General features: G+C 39.3%; 3 protein-coding genes across 7 annotated transcripts in view; 1 reads left to right on the forward strand and 2 right to left on the reverse strand.

Annotated features, from left to right (window-relative positions):
• Positions 1–2,284: 2,284 nt before the first annotated feature.
• On the forward strand, positions 2,285–9,091 carry mul1 (mitochondrial E3 ubiquitin protein ligase 1). Of its 2 annotated transcripts, none has more exons than XM_077512059.1 (5): positions 2,285–2,405; positions 3,126–3,243; positions 3,328–3,415; positions 4,337–4,457; positions 6,279–9,091. In XM_077512059.1, exons 2-5 carry the CDS (start codon positions 3,130–3,132, stop codon positions 7,015–7,017), a joined length of 1,062 nt encoding a protein of 353 aa, XP_077368185.1. In that variant the 5' UTR covers positions 2,285–2,405; positions 3,126–3,129; the 3' UTR covers positions 7,018–9,091. The 2 variants fall into 2 exon arrangements, with proteins under 2 accessions (XP_077368185.1, XP_077368184.1); XM_077512058.1 differs by having other exon boundaries at positions 2,295–2,647.
• On the reverse strand, positions 7,646–13,645 carry LOC144013339 (uncharacterized). The gene is made up of 6 exons (XM_077512060.1): positions 13,534–13,645; positions 11,018–11,279; positions 9,538–9,735; positions 8,673–8,820; positions 8,478–8,606; positions 7,646–8,383 (listed from the first exon to the last, which is right to left on the reverse strand). Exons 1-6 carry the CDS (start codon positions 13,534–13,536, stop codon positions 8,134–8,136), a joined length of 990 nt encoding a protein of 329 aa, XP_077368186.1. The 5' UTR covers positions 13,537–13,645; the 3' UTR covers positions 7,646–8,133.
• Positions 13,646–15,353: 1,708 nt separating this feature from the next.
• The window catches only part of fgd (faciogenital dysplasia), a 76,624-nt gene continuing 69,472 nt past the window's right edge, over positions 15,354–22,505 (reverse strand). For all 4 annotated transcript variants that reach the window (XM_077512063.1, XM_077512062.1, XM_077512061.1 and 1 more), the window contains 6 exons: positions 21,483–21,587; positions 21,065–21,118; positions 20,881–20,982; positions 19,689–19,817; positions 17,486–17,626; positions 15,354–16,533 (listed from right to left, as the gene is read on the reverse strand). In XM_077512063.1, the coding sequence (XP_077368189.1) occupies positions 16,294–16,533; positions 17,486–17,626; positions 19,689–19,817; positions 20,881–20,982; positions 21,065–21,118; positions 21,483–21,587 (771 nt within the window). In that variant the 3' untranslated portion in view covers positions 15,354–16,293. The remainder of the gene's footprint in view (positions 16,534–17,485; positions 17,627–19,688; positions 19,818–20,880; positions 20,983–21,064; positions 21,119–21,482; positions 21,588–22,505) is intronic.

The raw sequence follows: 22,505 nt of genomic DNA on the forward strand, positions 1-22,505 counted from the left end.
CTTCTATCTTTTTCCATTTTGCATCATTTAGCATTAAAATATGGTTACATTTCATCATTATTTACAAATCTGTTTAAAACTACGGGAAAAGTTTTTTGATCTCTTATACTCTGCTGCCATCTGCTGGCCGTTTTTGTAATAACTACCATTGCTTCAAGCATTCGCTTCAGTTCAGAGGTTGCATCAAAGCCAAAACGTATAAATACATCTTTGGGAGCATGGTAATATTTGAAATAGAACGTATTTATACGTTTTTGGGAGTAAATGAGTGAACAACGTTGGAAGGAAACCAATATACATTTAGGAGCTACCTCATTTCATTCATGATGTAATGAGGAGCCAGATGTGCAAGCAGCACAGCTCACTTTTAATCAGCGGCTTTCTCCCCGTTATCAGGAAAGTGCCACAGCGAGCGATTAAGTGAGCTTGTAAGGTCAAATAATGAGAAGATCCAACAATTAGCCGACAGTAATGAGGACTGAGTGTGCAGGACCGATCAAAGAGGAAATTTCACATGATATGGGAGAGATGACGAGCAAGTTCGACACTTTGGGAAACATACTATAACTCATTTCATAAAATAAACACGATTCCCCAATTTGGACACAATTTCAATTGAAATGCTTAGTAATGTTTAGCAGAATGCGTTTGGGATATAGCCGGGTCAAATTGGTCCATTTCAAAGTTAAATGACTCCAAACAGTAGTATTTTGTAGGGATGTCACGATAAGGGCAATATCGTGATATTGTGATATTAAAACTGCCACAATATCGTCGCCGTCATGTTCACAATATTTAAAAGGAACACATCTGTTCAAAAAGTCAGGTTGATTTCCATTTGTGCAGTTCTAGCACCCTCTAGTGGCTCGTTTATTAGTGCAATTTAATTTCCATGAGGGATGTTTTGGCCTTCCATGTTTCAAATCGATGCTAATTGTCAGATGAAGGGGAACCGAATTTGCTTGTGAAGCGATCAAAGCGTGCTTGCATTAGCAAGTAAGTGCCTCAGTATTGTTATTAAAGATTGTAGGTGTTTTATATGCATTGCTGTTATGTACAAAAGCACAATATTGTGCTTTTTTTTTTTAAAGTATGAGCGCTTATTTTTTTTTTACAATATTGTGATCTTTTTTTAAATATCGCCAACCCCCCCCCCCCCCCCCCACAATATCGTGATAATTATCGTATCGTGACCTTCATATCGTGATAATATCGTATCAGGATGTTTGGATATCGTTACATCCCAAGTATTTTGTGGTGAAACTTGCTGAAATCGTTAGTGTGAAATATACACAACGAAAGTGGTTAATATTGGGATGTGTTTTGAATCATTAGACATAACCAAACAGGAGGGTTCATGAGCACCTTGATCGTAGGCAGAATCCAAACTAGCGTCTCTCCAATGAATCTAGTTGTATTTTCATTTCCTGTCACTCACAGTGTGAGCTATAACACAACATCGATTTGTTGTCCTAATAACGCAAAAAAAAAACAGCAAAAGGCCTGCAGATGTTTTTGAGGTTGCAAAGAAGTTCACACCTCTTCCTGTCAGAAGGATTCTCAAAGGTCTAATATTCACATGTCAGGTTGATCATGTCACACACATCCAGCCAGGGGAGAAGCAAGAGCTGTGGATCAAACAGAGTATGCTTGGCAGGTCAATTGAAGTTGAACACTGAATTGTCCCTAGTTGTGCTTGTGAGTGTGAATGGTTGTTCGTCTGTGTGCCCTGCAATTGGTTGGCAACCAATTCAGGGTGTAAACCGCCTACGCGACCCTTGTGAGGAATAAGCGGTCAAGAAAATGGATGGATAGAAGACTACATGCAATATGCAACATTATCTTTTGCTTATCAGCTCGCAGTTGGCAGTAAAAATTACATGACACAGTCTACTCTATACTTATTTGTTTGTTTTACTTATACTATAGTATTTTTTTTCCACAAGTAGATTAAGTACGTAGTAATAGCGTAAGTACGGAATTTAAGTAAATCAAGAAACATATTTTTGCCCACATAAATAAATGTGGATGGCCAACACTCAACTCTTACACGGTTCCAAAGAATCCACACAACTACACTGCCATCTGCTGGTGAAAAGGACGAAGTGCATGTGCAAGGTTGCCAGGTATTCTTTTTGTATTTAACTCTTGATGCCATTTTTGCAAGCTCGTGCGCGTCACTAAGTATGAATATTAGAATATAATTTAATATATAACATTATTTTTCAGCAAAATGTCGGTGTATTTCAAATAACTGACCACCGTCTTTCTTTGGACAATAATGACCGGAAACGTCATCAGTATCTGGCAACGCAATGACGTCAGTTTTTGAAGGTTTGTTGACAAAGCTTCTCTGACTACAGGCCGCCGTGACCTCATCTTGGACGCACATATGGTCCTTACTGGTATGCCGACAACTGGGAAATGTCTCAAGCAACATGAACTTGTGTAACCGTTTGAAACGTGTCGTCTAGTTGGCTCAAGTGACGCTAGCGAACTCAATTCTGGGAGCTAGCATGTATGCTAGCAAGCGTCTCAAATGAAACCTGTGCGAAACGAAAGCGTTCATGAACGGAGTTTCCACGCAAAACTATCGCTTGTTTTAAATAAAGTGTCAACTTTCACCAGTTTCTATTGGGAAGAAAAGGTAAGGTCGCCTCTTGCTTGTTATATCATATTGCGTTAATGAGCGTATTGCGACGGGATTATTAAACACATTGACTCATTAAAGACTCGAGTCATCAATAGTAAGTTCGAATCGGATGTTAATTAGTCAGTGATGTGTCACCGGAATTCCTATCTGATCATTCCGTCGTTGTTAAAGTTGTTGCCATCATATTAGCGGCCTAATCTTCATTTCAAGATCGCCTTTAAAACACATGGCTGATCGAAGAGAATAGAATTATAAAAATGAAAGCCCGAATTTAAGGCAGCTTTTTAATTAAGAATCTCCTTGTTAAATAAAAGTGTCTTCGACATGAATAAATTGGTTGCGCTGACCCTCATTTTCAGTTCCACTTTATAGAAGTAAGCTTCGAAGCAGGCAGCATGTCATCCCCAATAATCACATTTATTTCAAAGTAGAACATTTTCACACAAATGTGCTCTTGCCTCTGTCGTCACAGCATCATGGACTGGAATCCGTCAGCTATCCAGGTCGGCCTCCTGGCCACCAGCTCGGCCCTCACTGCCGTCTTCTTCAATGTGTACAGGAACAGAGCAGCGACGGTGGCCAAATTGAAGGTTCCAAACGCGCGTCCGTCACCGCAGGGTCACAATAATGCCAATGTGGTGGTGTCACGCAACAGAAATCTCTCCTGTGCGCAGGAAGCCAAGAAAGTTTCTATTGACCAGGATTTGAAAATGATTCTCTCTGAAACACCTGGAAGATGTTTCCCTTATGCTGTCATTGAGGGTGAGTAGACGGGTGAGTCCCAACTACATGAGCAAAGTTCAGATTTCACTTAATTGGTCCAAAGATTTATTGAATGCACAACTCGGTTCATAAGTGTAGTAGTAACACCCATTGAAGTTTTCCCCCTTTTGCTACACAAAAGTTGCCCTTGAATGCACCATGAGCAGCCTGCACACATGCTGAGAGAGAATCTTGGATGTTCTATGTACTCACACACGGTTGGGCTGCTGACAATCAGACGTAGCGGTAGCGAGGTCTGGGTATTGCCGCCAACCTCACGATACGATACGTATCGCGATACAGGGGCCACGATACGATACGTATCGCGATACATATGTATCCCAAATAAGACACATTTTATTTTTTTTTAAACAAAATATAGGAAAATTGGTACACTGAGACACGTGCCATGTTAAGTTTATCAATAAATAAATGTTGACATTCTTCCTCTGCTTTCATTTTTCTTAGCAAGACACAGTGTCCAATCACTGGTGAGCTATTTTTGCATTAATTGAAGGCAATTAACTTCAAAGACGCTGCTGGTTTTGATTTTTTAGGGACAATGCAAGCCGCAAAGGCAAACGTGAACTGCCGATTTAAAGTTAACGAGCAATATCGATTCTGACGCCTGCGTATTGATACGTGTATTGTGATGAGGCCCGCAACGATATATCGCCGTATCGATTTTATGAGCACACCCCTAGCGGTAGCAGGTTTACAATGACCATAAACATACGCCAGCAACAAAAAGAAGCTCTTTTGTTGTATTTATCCCACACGAATACAGAAACACATCTTCTCTTGATTTATTAATAGGTTCTTGATACAACTACGCATTTGGTGTCTCCACGGACCCTCAGAATTAACACAATTTAATTCAATATGTCAAATGACGACTTCCGCACCATCTGGCATTCGCAGGAGTCGTGAGGTCTGTGAAGGAAACTCTAAACAGCCAGTTTCTGGACAACTGCAAAGGTGTCATTGAGCGACTGACTTTGAAGGAGGAGAAAATGGTGTGGAACCGCACGACTCAACTGTGGTAAGTCGGCAAACGAGCATTTCAAATGTACGTTGCGGTGTCATGATTCCATTGGAACGAGGATCCGCGTTTGCCGTTTGGAGTCAAGGATCGTCAAGGTCGTCGCTTCATTTAGGGCAGCCTGACCGGAAACCAATCAGTGGATGGAAATTGATTCAGTAACTTTTTAGCCAAAAATTCCACCAATGCAACTGAAACAAATACCTGGAAACTTGACAGTGCAGGTGACGTTTCATAGGTTCCTTTTCGGAATTGATCAAATTCATTATGAATATATTAAATAATATTAAATGGTAAGTAATGTGGTTGACTGGTTAGCACGTCCGCCTCCCAGTTCTGAGGACTCGGGTTCGAGTCCAGGCTCCGGCCTTCCTGGGTGGAGTTTGCATGTTCTCCCCGTGCTCGTGCGGGTCTTCTCCGGGTACTCCGGTCTCCTCCCACATTCAAAAGACATGCGTGGCAGGTTCATTGACACTGAATTGTCCCGTGTGAGTGATTGTTTGTCTCTGTGTGCCCTGCAATTGGCTGGCAACCAGTTCAGGGTGTCCCCCCTGCCTACTGCCCAGAGCCAGCTGAGATAGGCTCCAGCAGCCCCCGCGACCCTTGTGAGGAATAAACAGTTAAGAAAATGGAATCAAGTAATGGCAAATGTACTGCGCTCATATTGCGCTCATAGTGTGCCAATACCAGCCTCATTTTAAGCTATTGGTCGCCCTCTTGTGGCCATTTTACAACTGAGAACTAGAAGCAAACAGATTCCCATTAAGCAGTGTTAATTTGGAGAAGAAATTTTTATTTAGTTTTAGTCTTTTGACTAAAATTAATTAAAGTTTTAGTCATAATTTAGTCGTCTGGTTGTATTTTAGTTTTAATCCAATTTTAGTCGACAAAAAAAGAGCAATTTTAGTTGAATAAATTGTCATTTTAGTTGATATTTTCCTTCAGCATACATTTCAACTTTTATACAGAAAATGAGGGCACACCTGTTTGTAACTTTAGTTTAAAACCCAAGACACATTTAATACAGTATTGGTGTCTTTTATTAATTGTTGAACTGACAATAATATAATCTGTTTTTTGTTTTTTTTGTTTTTCTCCAACCCACGTTTCATTCCTTTTGATTCAATTGTGTAAATTTCCGTCACTGTATTGTTTTCATTTTCGTTTTAGTCATTGACAAAATTTTCAGTCAATTTTGGTTATAGTTATAATCTCAATTAATTGCTTTCTATTTTAGTTTTGGTTTAATTTCCGTATGAAAATAAAAATTTCTTGCCGAAAATTTTGACAAATTTTTTGTTGACGAAATTATCACTGCCATTAAAATACAATTTTTGAAAGCATATGTATAGATATAGAAAAAGGGAACAATTATGACAATTATGTCATTGTTTTTTGCGGAGAAATTATAAGTATATAATAATTTTTTATTTTATTTTATTTTTCTTATTATTAATTCAATCTCTGGTGTAATAACCTTATTTATTGATATTTTTCATTTTATTTTATTATTATTATTATTGTTATTATTAATTCAATCTTTGGTGTAATAACCTTATTTATTATTTGATTGAATTATTTTTTATTTTATTATCTGTTCTCATTGCTGCTGGACATCAATTAAGTCAAGTCGAAGTCGAAGTCTATTGTGACGACTCAAGATTTGAGTACTGGTATCAGTCTAAAAGAAAGCCAAATCGAACTTCCCTAAAAATAAATAATATCATAAATCTTTACAAACAGGACTGTATTGGTGGCTTTGCCATATCGAATGATTATTCCGCCCAAAAGCGTAAGCGTGAAATGGTTTCATATGTGCAGGAACAACACTCGGAAAGTCATCCACCAGCGCACCAACACCGTTCCGTTTGCGCTGGGCCCCCACGATGACGCCGCCGCCGCCGCCGCCGCCGTGCGCATCATGCGCCCGCTGGACGCCGAGGAGCTGAACCTGGAGACCACGTACGAGAACTTCCACCCGGCGGTCCAGTCCCTGTCCAGCGCCATCGGCAACTTCATCAGCGGCGAGCGACCCAAAGGCGTCCACGAGACGGAGGAGATGCTGCGCGTGGGCGACAGCGTGACGGCCGTGGGCGAGCTGGTGCTGGACAACGACGTGGTCAAGCTGCAGCCGCCCAAGCAGGGCGTCCCCTATTTCCTCACCCGGATGGACTACGACGCTCTCGTCAGGAAGCAGGAGCGAGGCGTCCGGCTGTGGAGGATCCTGACGGCGCTCTTCGGCCTGGCCGCCTGCTCCGCCTTCGTCTACCTGCTGTGGCGGCAGTACGCCGGCCGCAGGCAGAAGAAGCGCGTCGGCCGCATGCTGCGGGAGCTGGAGGAGCGAGAGAGGGAAAATAAGGAGGCGCGGGATGCGGAGGAGGAGGGCGGCGCGCCGGCCGGCAGGTGCGCCGTCTGCTTGCACCGGGAGCGCTCGTGCGTCTTCCTGGAGTGCGGCCACGTGTGCGCGTGCACCGGATGCTACGAGGCTCTGCCGGAGCCCAAGAAATGTCCCATCTGCAGGGCAAATATCGACAGGATCGTGCTCATATACAACATCTAATGCGGACATCTTGGTCAAACGATACGTTTTCATGGCTCTCACTACATTTTCTTCATCAACTAGGTTGTTTTTATTTTCGGAATATGTCCAAATCTTTGTGTATATAAAACACAAGCAGGGTTTTTCCTGGCTCAAATTGAGGCAGAGCTGGTATTACCCTGACTATGATCGGTAACTACCGATACCAGTCTAATTTTCAGGTATCGGTACTCGGGGTGGTGACCGATATTATTATATTATTATGGGCCGCCCTCCTGCAGCCTCTTTACGATCAGGGACTAGAAATTATATGAATATAAAGTTGCCATTATTTTTTGCCAACTACAATCATTAAAAAATTCATCCACTAGTGCATATTAAATTGTAAATATAGATTTCTTCTTCGGTACATTAAAATTTAAACAAAAAAAAGAAAGCTGTTTCTTCTTCGGTTGTTGCTTCAGGTCTTTCCGGTGCACTGCTGTTGATATAGTGCCTCCAATGGTGCAACACTGCAACTGCAGTTGAAATGTGTTCCTTCTGAGCTCAGGCTGGAGGTGAGGAGCAAATTAGGTGGAGGTGGCCACCTCTGAATTTTGTACACAGGAAAAACCCTGATAAGTGTTTTTTTTTATTGATTTAAAAAAAAAAAAAAAAACGACACAAATGTGCAAAGTACTTTGTTTGTACTTCAGACGTGTTTCCAATGATTAAATACGCTGTTACACCGAATAAATTAGCAGAACTAAAAAAAAAAAAAAAAAAAAGTGAGGTAATCAGTTGCCACACTTTTTTCGAGTTGATTGATGAACTCAAAAGTTAATATTTTCCAGAACTTGAATGGTTTGATTGCAGCCATCATAATTGTTTTGATACATTTTACTTTGAAGCTTTCTGTTACAGCAACTCAATTATTCTCAGTTCCAATTGATAAATGTTACGTTTTAAAACGACTGAATTAAGTTAACAGAAGTCCAAACCCAAAGTGCACGGTGTCCTCACGAGGGGGTCGGAGGAATGCTGGATCCCATCCCAGCTGTCTTCGGGAAGTCGGCAGCACGTCCCACGCGGTGTCCATGATTTGGTCCATAACCCGCCTGCAAATGGCGAGCGTCCCGCATTGTTGCTGTTGGGGACTCACTTGGAATTCATTTGCGACAAACTTCGCTTCTGATCGGGAGGCTGCCAAACCGAATCAGTTTCTTGGCTGGGGATCCAAACCAGACCTGAACTTGAACACTTGCAACATGACGAAACGGCGACGTAATGAGGCCGACCCAAGTCAGATTTTTGTGGGATTGGATGTTGGTTCTCGTGGAATCCAGACGGACGTGGAGGCGTGATGGTCTTTGTGTGGCCGAGACCATACGTGAACCATCCAGGAGGACTGTTGGGGCGGGGAAATGAACGGTTTCAGTTAAGTGGGTCTTTGAAGCCAGTTGGATTTCCTTCAATTTTTTGTTTCATGGCCAAGTTCTCACCTGTTGCCACTGAGGTTCTCTGGGACGTCAGCGTCCCGTGCTGAGAAATGTTCTCCCAGTTGGACATCGCTGCTGCCTTCAATGCTGTAGTGGGACATGCCGTCCTCCAAATGCCTTTTGAATGAATCCCTGGGAAGGAAAACTTTCCACTTTTCAGAGGAACAACAATGACAGATAATCTTAGAACAAACTCACCTGCGCTGATTTTTTCTCGTGTTTTTGTGGACACTGTCCAAAATACAGCAGGTGATAAATGCCAAGGACATGATGAATATTATGCCCATGCTGACAATGGATGCAAGGACAGCCACGCGGAAGCCGCCATCTTTGTAGAGAGATAACGCTAGACAGTGAGAAGAGAGCATATTTTAGGTTTAGAAGCTGTATGTGGTTTTTTTAATTATTTTTATTTTTAGCTGTATGTGTTAGCGTTGAGTCAAAGTGTAGGAGCTCCACCTAGTGGGAAAGTTGGTTAATTGCAGTTTCACCAAAACGGACCAAAAGAAAAAATACTACTCTTCTTTTTATGATTAATAATCTATGATATGGGGTTATAAACTATGGAAGCCCAAAAGTGTCAAAATTCAATAAATAAAAAGGTCATTTTAAAATCACTATCCTTTTGATAAATAACAAATATGTAATATGGCCATTACATTTTAAAATGAGGTGTTAGTATTATTATGAAAAGTGTTCTGCTCTTCTTTAATATGTAACAAATATTTTTATTTTGATGAAATATTTCATAATGATTCTTTTAACAACGTCATACTTTTTAAAAAATAATGACATTTAATTTATTTTCAAGGTTTTATAAGATAAGAAAAGTTTGTTTTACAAAGTCAGTTTTTATTTCATAATGTCCTTTTCCACTTTTACGTGATGGCGTTTTACAGCCGAATGACTTGATCTGTCAATCAAATGACATGAGGCGGAGCCAGTTACGTGATTGGCTGAATCCTTAACACAGACATGAGCAGCAGCACTTGCATTATCGATTCACGCGCGGGGAGTTGCGGGCTCCACTTTGGAGTCGCCATCTCGAAGTCGAGCAACGTACGTTTGCAGGAAGGTTCCCCCACCCAGCGGGGGCTGCTGGCACCATCCATGACACACTTGAGCTCGCCGCCCACCAGCCGGTGTTTGCTTGGGCACTGCAGGGAAATGGCGGTGCCCACGCTGCGGCCGTTGCCCGTGTTGACGATGTGGGTACCCGGGCGAGGTGAGGGGGGAGGCGGGCACTGAGCCTGGAAATGCGCTAAAAACACATGCACGGTTCCTCGTCAACGGGGAGATGAATGAACGCGTTCCAGAAGCCAAGTGAGACCAAGACGCGAGATTATGGCACATTATATGGCCACTGATATTTGGGATAATTACCAGATCTTTGCCTTGTACAAAACTTTGGCTTTTTACAGGTCGTTCCACGTCAAATCACCCAGCACAAATTTTGAATTTGGTGGTCCTTGTTAATATAGTGATGGCACACTGAATCTCACATTTGAGGTCAATTGGAGCAAAGGTTTATTGTCCGCCAATTTTTGGGCAAAAAAAAGGGGCGTGGCCTGAACCATTCTCTCTCAGAAACTACAATCTTTACAAAACATATATTTTGTTAGAAAGGGAATTCAACCAGTAACCATTTAACTTTTTGTTGTAGTTGACCTTTAAATCGACCTTGCACAGCAAAATCAGCAGTGTTAATTCAACTCCTATAGAGTCAAATTTAACACTTCAAAAGTGCTTATATTGGTGTCAAAAGTGTTAGTTAAGTGCGAGTTATTAAAACAACTCTGATGGTAGTTAAAATTTAACACGAGTCAACAACTGGTCAGCGTTGATTTTACACTACACTAGAGTATAGTGTTAAAATATTACACTATTTAGTGTTATATTTTTTTAACACTCAAAATGAGTTGCTAGAGAGTAAAAAAAAAATAATGCAGTGTCATTTTAAACTCCCAATTCATTCCCACATGCTCTCATACATTCTATTAAAAAAAAAAGAGAGACACATTTGTAATGAAAACATTTAATAACAATTCCACCACATTTGACTTGACAATAACACGTCACATCAATGGCCAACCAATCAGTCATGTATGATGCTTTATCCTCATTTTTCTATTACTTTTGATTGCTTACATTTTATTAATTTTTTTTATTTTATACTCACAGTTACAGTATTATATTTTCTGTCTTCTATGGAAAATGATGGGAAATGTTTTTTTGTGATTGTTTTGCTAAGATCTCCGTTTTCTGCTGCTATGAAACAAAAACCTTTTCAAATAAATACATAGTGTGCAGATGTGCTGTTAAGAAATCTATCAAACAAACAAATTTCGGAGTCTGAACTTTAACTTCACGGAACAGGAACGTTGATCAGCTAACTACTTTTAACTAATTTTTTTTTTTTTTTTGCCACATCTTCATGCCTTAAGAGTAGTTTTTAAAAAATGGACTCATTAAAAGACTCACGACAGTTTATTCAAACCAGCCACCGAACACGGGCAACTTTCACGACATAACGATCAACTTACCCGGCGTGTTTTTGTCAGTTCCATTCGTCGAATCCATTTTGGACTCAGGTGCGTTCGAAGCGAAGGACGTGACTGCGGTCCAAGCGAGTCTCTCCGCCCGTGTAAGCAACCTGCACGAGTGCGTGCAACTTGTGGAGAGCAGCAGCACAGCGCGAGCTGCGCAGGCGCAAGCAATTGTCACGTGACGCCACCGGGTGGCGCGCCAGTTGTGGAGGGAGCATCGCGCGTTCTGCACTGACGTGTTGTTGTTCTTGCGTGCAGCCTGAGAGCGAGCAATTCGTTTTCATAATGCAGAAGTGGGTGTAACGGACGGATTTGATCAGCATCATAAAAACTTTCATCAACAACAAATGTGAGTTCTGGTGCTTGGCTAGGCTGACAGAAAAAATAGAGGAGCACTTTGCCTACTATAAACGTTACTGTACACAAATACGTCCTCATTTAGCTAACAACAAAACCTTTCAAATTGGCTTTGACTCACTTTAATTACGTCTTTAATTTATTTATTTTTTGTTGTGTTGTCATCCGCGGAAGTTAAAAACAGAAGCCTATTTTGACAAAGGAGAAGAAAGTATTGATTGATTGAATTTTTATTGTTTATTTTATTTTTACTATTATTATTAATTATTATTATTATTATTATCATCATTATTATCATTATTGATTACTATTAGTAGTATTATTATAATTAATTCAATCTCTGGTGTAATAACCTTATTTATTGATTGATTGATTGAATTTTAATGTATTATTATTATTATTATTATTATTATTGATTACTATTATTATTATTAATTCAATCTCTGGTGTAATAATCTTATTTATTGATTTATTGAATTTTAATTTTTAATTATTATTATTATTATTATTGATTATTATTATTGATTATTATTATTGTTATTAATTCAATCTCTGGTGTAATAACCTTATTTATTGATGTATTGAATTATTGAATTTTAATTTTTAATTATTATTATTATTATTATTATTAGTATTATTATTATTATTATTATTATTATTATTATTAGGGCGGCACGGTAGTCGAGTGGTTAGCACGTTTGCTTCCCAGTTCTGAGGTCTCCGGTTCGAGTCCAGGCTCGGACCTTCCTGGGTGGAGTTTGCATGTTCTCCCCGTGCCCGCGTGGGTCTTCTCCGGGTACTCCGGTCTCCTCCCACATTCCAAAGACATGCATGGTAGGTTCATTGGGCGCTCCGAATTGTCCCTAGGTGTGCGTGTGAGTGTGGATGGTTGTTCGTCTCTGTGTGCCCTGCGATTGGCTGGCAACCAGTCCAGGGTGTCCCCCGCCTACTGCCCAGAGCCAGCTGAGATAGGCGCCAGCAGCCCCCGCGACCCTTGTGAGGAATAAGCGGTCAAGAAAATGGATGGATGGATGGATTATTATTATTAATTCAATCTCTGGTGTAATAACCTTATTTATTGATTGATTGAATTATTTTTTTAATTTTATTATCTGTTCTCATTGCTGCTGGACATGTAAATTTCCCAGAGGGATCAATAAAGTCAAGTCTAAATCTAAGTCTAATAAGTATTTTCTACTGTCGTTTATTCTCAGCATTGTTTCTTACCATTTACCCACGGGCGTTTTTTGTTTTTTTCTTTTTCTTTTTGAAGCATCACAAGAAGTTTCATCTCATCGTGTAAATTCTCACTCAACAGGAAACAGGTGCAACCACACAAAAGAAGAACTCGCTTCACTCGTAAATCGCGTCTTTTGCGTAAATGTGATGGTGGAGGAAACATGACGCATCATCGACCTTGTGTGAATGTAACTGATTACCAAGTTTTGTCATATGCAATTATGCGTCTTCTGTGCATGTGAAAGGACATTTATTTGTCTGTTGAACATTTGAACATTTTTCTTTGGCACAAAAAAATGTACGAGGTTCCATTTGTGGCAAAAAATGTCGTTGCGCGTGCATGTTAACATATTTGTCTACAGTCGTTTGACAATATTTTAGAGTTAAGCGTTTGACGACTACATGACCTCTTTTTATGTTTCTCCTGTGGTGCATCTTGCAATGGACATCATTTGGACTTTTGCTCACCAAGAGGAATTTCAAAACTGTAAAATGCAATACTGATTTGCGCACAACGTTCGATCCTCCCTAATCACAGAAATCAACATTTTGGGGATGTTTCAATGTTGTTTTTGGGATTACAGTTGTAAGCGCCATTTCAGTTGATTTAAAGTGAATGCCATTTAAGTTTAGATATTTATATTTTTGGCAATATATTTGATTTAAATATTTGAATATTTTCTAAGTTGATTTTTTTTTTATGAAAGACAAATTACATTTTTGGTGTATATTTTTTTGTATTGAATTACTTATAGAATGTTGCGATAGGGGGCGCAAGTTCATTGTTTTTATTGTATACGAAGAAGAAGTGTGATTCTTACGGAGCCCCTGACGTGACATGTTAGAAAAAAAAAAAAAACTTTGCGTTCTCTCGCAAACGCAAAGATTGCGTTCCCAAAGTTGTTTTTCTCACCTACCATGTCACCTTCGCTGCGCCGTAAACACTTCCGGGTCGTCTTTCATGTGAACAAAAGCGACGTGTAAACAAAGCAGTGGAAAAATACATGCTCCATCCTAGTCGCTTTGGGAAAGCTTTCCCACTGCTTTGTTTCATGTTTACAAACGTTCCATCCTCGTCGCTTTTGGTCACATGGAAGATGACCCGGAAGTGTTTACGGTGCACCTAAGGTGACATGGTAGGCGAAAAAAAATAACTTTGCGTTCCCTCGCAAACGCAAAGTTTTTTTTCTTCCTACCATGTCACCTTAGGCCCTAAGGCTTAGGGGCTCCGTAGATTCTGTACATTGTTGAAGAAGGAAATAAAAGATGGCTACAGCAACACGGTCTTTTTTATCGTGCTGTTGTCACGCGTAAAAACAAGTCTCTCTCTGTCAGCCATTAATCGAAGAGGTGAAGGAACCAAATAAAAAAAACAAACGAACAATTCGCCTCGCCAACAGTGTAAGAGAAGAATTGGCTAGTTTGCATGTTGTAATGTCCTACAAAAATCCCCTAAAATCTCACTTCAGCAAAGACATGGGTCATCTGGGGTGTTATTTGGAAATGCAAATGTTTTCTGGGCCACACAGATGTGCGCACGCACGCACTAAAAAAAAGCCAACATCTGGTAATAGGCGTACGCTTCAATGGCAATTGACGGCTTTCCCGTGACAGCCATTCTCTTCAGCTGCGATTTGAGAATCAAATTTCATACTTTTAACCTCAAATACAGTATACAAAAGGTGGACCAAAAATGGTTTAGAAGCCTCTCAAAGAAAACGGACGATTATCACTGATGACAACAGTTTAATGAAAACAAATGAAAATCAGCCATTAGTTTGAAATTGTTTTAACAAATTTTTTGGTAATGAAACTGTTGTTTCTAGCTATTTTAGTTAACTAAAACTAACGAAAACAAACAAACTAAAAAAAAAAAATAAAAAAAAAAAAATTAATTAACAAAATAATATAAAAATCAAAATGCTTTTTTAAAAAACGAAAACTGAAACTACATTTTATGTTTACAAAACTATAGCTATAATTATAGCAAAAATGTCCTTTGTTTTAATGTTTGGTAATTAATTTAATACATGAGCCTTTGGGGATTTTAAATGTGATTTGATGTTGATTTATTTTGACATTAACCGGAATAAGGACATTTGAAAGTGTGTCATGCAGAAGTGACGTCATCTATAAGCAGCCAATAGAAAAGCACCAAAAGATGACGTCGCTCCCATGTTTTTTTTTTTTTAAATATTGCATAGTGTAATACACAATTGGGGACTAAAACTAATACTGAAACTAACTTAAAAAAAAAACATTTAACTAAAACTAACAGGACCACCCTGAAAACGAATAAAAACTCATTTTAAAAAACAAAACTCAAAACGAAATCAAAACAGCTTGTCCTTCCCTCCTTCCTCTCTTTAGTTTTTCCTCTGGTCTCTTGAGATCTCTTTAATTTGTTGGAATTTAGAGGTTTCTGGGGTTGGCATAAGACTATTTTGTAACCATGTGGAAGGCAGGAAGTGTTTGGTCGGTGCTGGATTTCACTTTGATTTATCTTTCTTTTCTTTTTATCTTTTCTGACCTTTTCTCTGGTCTCCTGACCGTCTGAACCTCACGACTCTGGCGAGACTCTGAAGTATCCGGTTAAGGTGAAGGGTAATGGGATTTGCATTAGGTTTAAAAAAAAAAAAAAAAGCACAATGATGATAAGATGTTGAATCGGTAAGACTAGTGAATGAACAATCCTGAGCTCTCTCTTAAAAAAAAATAAAATAAAATAAAAAAAACAGCTTGTTGGACATATTTTGTTGAGCACATTGTCCGTTTATTGATGATATGCTTTACTGCTTTATGGGTGACTTAACATGCAAGATGACATCCAACATTTTTTATTTTTGTTGCTACTTTTGTTGTTAAAGGCTGGTGCTTATAGGAGCAGGGTAGCGAGGGAAAGGCAGCAGAACGCGACACGAACAGTACTTCATCTCCATCACATCACCAAAAAAGGCTGAAGAGGAGGTCAAGTGTTTTGCTACGCTGACAGAAAAACACGTGAAAACAAAACAAATTCAGCCGTCTCGAAAAAGGTGAACATTTGAAGTATGAAGACAAATAACGGGAAATTAAATACGGGATTGGAGACGGGACGTTGCGGCGAGATTGTGTTCGTCCAACGGGAGGAGCTGCCAAGTGGGAGCGTCAGGTGGCCAGCCACGACTTGTACACGCCTCTTTTAACTTAAAAATTGAACTTTTCTTTCTTTTTCTCACATCACGCGATAGTATACACACTGTACAAAAACGACACCAACTGAACTGCCACTGTGCCCCAGAGAGGTGCTGCAGGTTTATGGACACAATAAACATCCAAACGCTTCATTCATATACACAGGAAGGAGCGCACGCACGCACGCACGCACGCTTTCACATCATGGAAAAACCTTAATGCTTTTTTAACAGTCAATAATAATAATATGGCAATGTACAAGTAACCTATTCAAATCACGTGGGAATCTGCAGCTATAATACAAATAAAAGACGAGTCCGTCAAAAGATGCGCCCGAGCGTGAGTGGGGATGAGGCGGAAGTGGTGTAACAGGAAGGACAGCGCAGGCCCCTCCCCCAAACAAAAAGTGCCAAGGTGAGCAAATTCAAGTAAGGTGTGCTCTCGTTACGCAGGGCACACACGGGTGGTGGGAGGAGTTACGGGAGGGAAAGAGGGCGTGTCCACTACTGGCTCTTCCTGTGTTCCGTCACGTTGGCCGGAGCGTCGGCGGCGCTTTCGCCGCGCGCCGCTTTCGAGAGGAGCTCCGCCCACTTGGCTTGGAGGTCGCCGTCCTGCGCACTTAGGAGCACAGTTTGCTGGTTGTGGCTGAGCCGGATGGCGTGCTTGACCTCCGACCTCTCGCTTGCGGACGGCGACGTCACCTCAAACCCCGGCAGGGGAACGGCTCTCGCACCCTTCAGGTCCTTACGAGGAAGAAGGAACACGTTCAATATTTCAAGATGGAGTCCAGGGGTGTCCAAACTTTGTTCATTTGAGGGCCACATACAGAAAATCAGAAGGACGCAAGGGCCACATCATGTTATGAAGAGAAATTGTGTTTAGTCCGAAAAATTGGACAAATCATTGATTTGTGCTTTTGCATATTGAGAAAAATGCTACAGTATATAAACCAATTTATTTGTAATATGCCAGTAGGGTTATTATAGATTTGGATTTTTTCATTTTAGTTTTTATTTTGTTTTAAGTTTTGTTTTTTTAAATTTAGTTTTAATTGGGTTTCAGGGTGGTTCTGTTAGTTTTTTATTAGTTTTAGTTATTTAATAAATGCTTAGTTTTAGTTTAGTTAGTTTCAGTATTAGTTTTTGTTTTTTTAAATGTGTATCACTTGTGTGCAATATTTAAAAAACACCATGGGCGCGACGTCATTATTCTGGTTTATATAAAAATAAATCTACTAAAAATCTCATTTAAAATCATCCCCAAAGGCTCATGCATTAAAATAATTATCAAAGACTAAAACGAAGGACATTTTTGCTATAATTATAGTTAGTTTTATTTTAGTTAGTTTTGTAAACATAAAATGTAGTTTCAGTTACTTTTCTTTTTTAAAAAAGCATCTTCGTTTTTATTTTATTTCGTTAACGAAATTGTTTTTTGAAATTTTGTTTTTTTGTTAGTTTTAGTGAACTAAAATAACCTTTAATAGCACCCGTGTTTTTCGACACCCTCCCTTCTTACTTTGACCATCTCCAAACATTTTTGTTGTTATTTTATTTGAACTGAGTCAAATGCCATTTTTAGCACATGTCGGGGGCCACTAAAAAAAAAATGGACGGAGGGCCGCAAATGGCCCCCGGGCTGTAGTTTGGACACCCCTGATGTAGTCCAAGTCCGACTGTTGTGTTTCCGTCCTACCTGCCCGCTACTCTGCAGGTACAGCACCAGCGGCTCGGACTTGGTGACCGCCACCCACATCTTGGTCCAGCTCTTTCCTTTCTCCTGCACGTGGAGGTGTCCGCACAAGAGGCAGCCGTCCCCCGTTAATGATGCTTGTCTCTAAACAGATGACATCACACCCGCTTCAGTACGGTGGGAAAACGCAGGCCTGGAAAAATGACGCCGAGGTTTCTGGCATGCCAATCGCAACAAAGCCTCAGAGCTTTTCGGGGCCAACACACAAAATCAATTTTGTCCTCATTAAATTGGAGGAAAAAAATGTAGCTTTTTTTTCAACATCATGGCCCTGGTTGATCTCCTTTGCTCTGCTGCCACCTGCTGGCCGTTTGTGTAATAACTACCATTTCTGCAACCGTTCTTTGCAGTTGAGAGGCTGCATCAAAGCCTTCTGTATGCTCTAGCATAAAAAAAAAAACACACACACAAAAAAAAACCCGTATAAATATGTCTTTGGGACACTTAAAACAAAGACAAAAACTAAATAAATAAACGTATTTACACGTTATTGGGAGTTAATTAAGCAAGTATGACTTTGTAACATCTAATATTGGTTGAACATCCTTGTGTGTTGTACTTGGATAACAACTTCCACAGCATTTTTTTTTTTGTAATTGTTTACCAATATGTATAATTTAGGTCAAACCTTATAGAATTTCAAGTTTTGACCTTTTGACCTTGGTGGGCTTGAAGCCAAATCAGAATTGTTCACCCGCATTACGTCAGTAGGTTGAAGAGGGGAAAAGCTCGCTTGTCTGCATAACACGATCACAAGCAGACAGCTGAGTTAGCAGACAAGATCGTCCGCATAAGCATCTTATCATTATGATATTCATCACCAGACAGGGATTACAATGCGAATGTGTTTGTATTCACTGCTTGCTTGGTTGCTGGCTGCAATATAGATAAAAAATAAATAAATAAATCCTACAACTTTGTAAATAGATTTGCTCAATTTCAATTTCTCAAGTTTTTCAGATTTGAATTGATTGCTTTTTACTACATACACCAGGGGTGTCAAACATAAGGCCCGCGGGCCGGATCAGGCCCGCAAAGGGGTTTAATCCGGCCCGCGAGATAATTTTGTAAAGTTAAAAAAAAATGAATAAATTGTAATGTCGGACTAATTAATCAGTCGGCCACAATCAAAATATATCAAATTTGTAACTTCACAAGCAGTCCCTGTACGGGGGAAATCGTCCTGGATGTCATTATTTTACACACAACGTAAAGTTACGGTTTGTTTAATTATTATTATTATTATTATTATTATTATTATTATTATTATTAATGTATTTATTTATTTTTATCATTAGACCAACAAACGTGTTAAATACGACACAAATTCAATTCCTGGTAAGTTAACACAAATCAATATGACAAGGATTAGTGTCCTTATAACGTCATTAACTGCACCACGCAATGCATTCTGGGAACAATATATATGAAAAACACGTCGATTTAACACGTCCAGGACTCTGTTCCATTTGCATTTGTATTCTTTTTTGGAACAATATGATGACAGTTGAGCTCCATAATTTTGGGCTGGCACACAAATAGCGAAAATCTGCGTCTAATTGACGGCAATCGTTTTTAACTCTTTGACCGCCAAAAACGTTTAATAACAATCAGTAAAATCAACGTTAAAACATAATTATTATTTTTTTCCCCCCCTCCAATGTCTAAGTGCAGCGCTGCCTGGTCAATGGGTTGTGGAATCTAAAACACTCTAAACCATGGCCAGCAGATGGAAGCATTGTCTCTCTTTTCGTCAATGATCAAAGCCGCTGTCATAGCAGAGTTTTTTCTTTAATGTGTGGCAGTAAAAGAGTTCAGTTCTATTACCGTTATTTTACCGATGCGGCCCACTTGGTCATATATTTTCCTCCATGCGGCCCCTGAGCTGACATGAGTTTGACACCCCTGACGTAGACAGTTGTATTTCCTGTTATGAGAATTGTCGTACACCAGATGATCGGTTTTACACTGCAAGTGGCCATTTCCGATTTTATGCCCGTATTTGATTTTGGTGTCTTCATGTCATTAATAATGGCTTTGAAATAAGAGTATTTGTCCACAAATATTTACAGTTATGACTTAGCTATGCATCAGTATAGGCTATTCCAATCATGTGAGATTTTTGGTCTCTCGGCGCGCGTCTGACCTCGGGCGGCGTTTTCCTCTTCTGTTCACCGCCAGCAAGATTCTCCAGACTGACGCTGGCCTCAAAACACTCCGGGCACACTCGACTTGTTTTGTTGTCCAAGGTCTTGGAACACTTTGCACATATGGCCTGCGGGACGACACCGAAAGAGAGAGAACAGCATTGACGTCAAATCGGCCCAATCGGTCCGTCTATTGCAGGGGTGTCCAAACTTTTGCATTTGAGGGCCACGTACAGAAAATTAGAAGGATGCAAGGGCCACATCATGTTATGAAGAGAAATTGTGTTTAGTCCTCAAAATTGTACAAATAATTTATTTGTGCTTTTGTATATTTAGAAAAATGCTACAGTATATAAACCAATTTATTTGTAATATGGCATTAGGGTTATTATAGTTTTGGATTTTTTCATTTTAGTTTTCATTTTGTTTTGAGTTTTGTTTTTTTAAATTTAGTTAGTTTGAATTGGTTTTCAGGGTGGTTCTGTTAGTTGTTTTTTTTTATTAGTTTTAATTCTTTAATAAATGCTTAGTTTTAGTTTAGTTAGTTTCAGTATTAGTTTTAGTTTTTTTTATGTGTAGTATTGTGCGCAATATTTAAATAACAGCACGGGAGCAACGTCATCTTTTGGTGCTTTTCTATTGGCTGCTGCTAGATGACATCACTTCTGTGTGACATACTTTCAAACGTAATTTTTCCGGTTTATATCAAAATAAATACTAAAAATCACATTTAAAATCATCCCCAAAGACTCATGCATTAAATTAATTACCAAAAACCAAAACGAAGGACATTTTTGCGATAATTATAGTTAGTGTTATTTTAGTTAGTTTTGTAAACATAAAATGTAGTTTCAGTTAGTTTTCTTTTTTTAAAAAGCATCTTTGTTTTTATTTGATTTTGTTAACAAAATTGTTTTTTGAATTTTAATTTATTTGCTAGTTTTAGTTAACTAAAATAACCTTTAAAATGGCACCTGTGTTTTTCGACACCCTCCCGTCTTACTTTGACCATCTCCAAACATTTTTGTTTTTATTTGATTTGAACTGAGTCAAATGACATTTTTAGCATATGTCGCGGGCCACTAAAAAATGGACGGCGGGCCGCAAATGGCCCCCGGGCCGCAGTTTGGACAACTCTGGTCTATTGGCGAGCGTCTGTGCAAATTCCAACGCGATTGTGTGAGCGCTCACCCCTCCGCAAGACTTGCAGTGGTGTTTGCGTTTTGTGAAATTGAAACTCTCGTTGCATCCTTTACACGTCTGCTTCTCTTTGTCCTTTTTCCTTGAACTCTTCTGTAAAAAATAAATAAAATAATAATAATACAGATTGTTCAGCATAACACATGAGTAGAATATGAATCATAAAATATCTCACCCTTTCATGCAGTCTTTCGCCGTCAGAGTCGATGGATGTGTTGGACCAGGGACCCTGGAAATTTAAAAAACAAAAACAAAAAAAAACAACATCTGAGCGTCACAGGCTTCCTCCTGCAGTTGTGCATCTCCTCCACTAGATGTCAGTCTAAACTAAATTGACAGAAGACGCCAGTTGTGTTTGGCTGTGCGCCAGCTAAAGTGGGTCAAAGCACATCCATAGGAATAAACTTGGACTTGGGCTTTCTATATAAGGTCATGAGCGAGTTGCAAACGTCTTCAATTGTAACGCGTGTATGAGTCACATCCATACATGGAGAATTGTTCAAGCAGACAAAGAGCAGATGACGGTTAAAAACGTGCTCGGTGCCTCTTTACGTCTCACACTTCACTCAATGAAACGATCAAGGCGGGCTCACCGGTGATTCCGTGGCGTGGTCATCGTCCCGCGAGAAGCTGCTGTTGAAGGCTTTGTTGAAAGTCTCGCTGTTTTGCTTGTGCCGATCGATAGTGGCTCGGATGACCTGAGCGTGAACAGACATTTGGAGTAGATGATGAGGATGATGGAGATAATCGTGGAGTTTAACTCGTTCACGAACAGCCATTTTCAATGAAGCACGTCCCGTTCGCTCTCGGCCGTTTGACTGGATTTTGACTGATTTTGCAAGGCCCACACAACATTGCGTTCGATTGCTACAAAACACGGAACCTACCAAAAGAAAGATTAGAGTCTTTCTGTTTCCGTTTTGCAGCAATAAGCATTAGAATATAGCTAAGCTTCATCATTATTCACAAATATGCTTCCAATTGTGGGGAAAGAGCTTGTGGCCTTGGCTAATTTATTATACTCTGCTGCCATCTGCTGGCCGTTTTTGTAATTACATCCATTTTTTCCACCCGTTTTCTGTAGTTGAGAGGCTGCATCAAAGCCTTGTGTATGTTCGAGCATTAAAAAAATAAAATAAAATACAACAGCATAAAAAAAACGTATAAATACGTCTTTGGGACACTTAATATATTAATAATAGAACGTAATTATACATTTTTGGGAGCAAATGAGTTAAGCGCTGTACAGTGTTCCCTCGTTTATCACAATATTGGAATTAAAAAAATAAATTTCGTTGATGATAAATATTTTTTCATTTATTATATATTGTATTTTCGTTTTGGTATGATTTTTACTTTATTATAAATGCTTTTTCATTCATCCTATATGTACTTTTTTCATTTACATTCATTTTTTTCCCATTAAAAGTACGGTAATGTTTTGTTTTGTTTTTAATGTACTTATTATACAGCACAGTATATATATATATATTTTTTTCATTTATTAAATATGTTTTTTCGTTTTCGTATGATTTTTAGTTTATTATGAATGCTTTTTCATTCATCATTTGTTTTTTTTTAATTTACATTATTTTTTTTTCCATTAAAAGTATGTT

Source organism: Festucalex cinctus, chromosome 2 (genome assembly GCF_051991245.1).
Source record: "Festucalex cinctus isolate MCC-2025b chromosome 2, RoL_Fcin_1.0, whole genome shotgun sequence".
NCBI classification, from domain to species: Eukaryota; Metazoa; Chordata; class Actinopteri; order Syngnathiformes; family Syngnathidae; genus Festucalex; species Festucalex cinctus.

Bases quoted from the DNA above. Each gene is read 5' to 3' on its own strand.
- mul1 (XM_077512059.1), top strand. From the start codon at position 3,130: ATGGACTGGAATCCGTCAGCTATCCAGGTCGGCCTCCTGGCCACCAGC. The intron at 3,416-4,336 runs GTGAGTAGACGG...TGGCATTCGCAG, and splicing joins CCCTTATGCTGTCATTGAGG to GAGTCGTGAGGTCTGTGAAG. The intron at 4,458-6,278 runs GTAAGTCGGCAA...TCATATGTGCAG, and splicing joins AACCGCACGACTCAACTGTG to GAACAACACTCGGAAAGTCA.
- LOC144013339 (XM_077512060.1), bottom strand. The intron at 9,736-11,017 runs GTAAGTTGATCG...ATGTGTTTTTAG, and splicing joins AACTGACAAAAACACGCCGG to CGCATTTCCAGGCTCAGTGC. The intron at 8,607-8,672 runs GTGAGTTTGTTC...TTTCCTTCCCAG, and splicing joins ACGAGAAAAAATCAGCGCAG to GGATTCATTCAAAAGGCATT.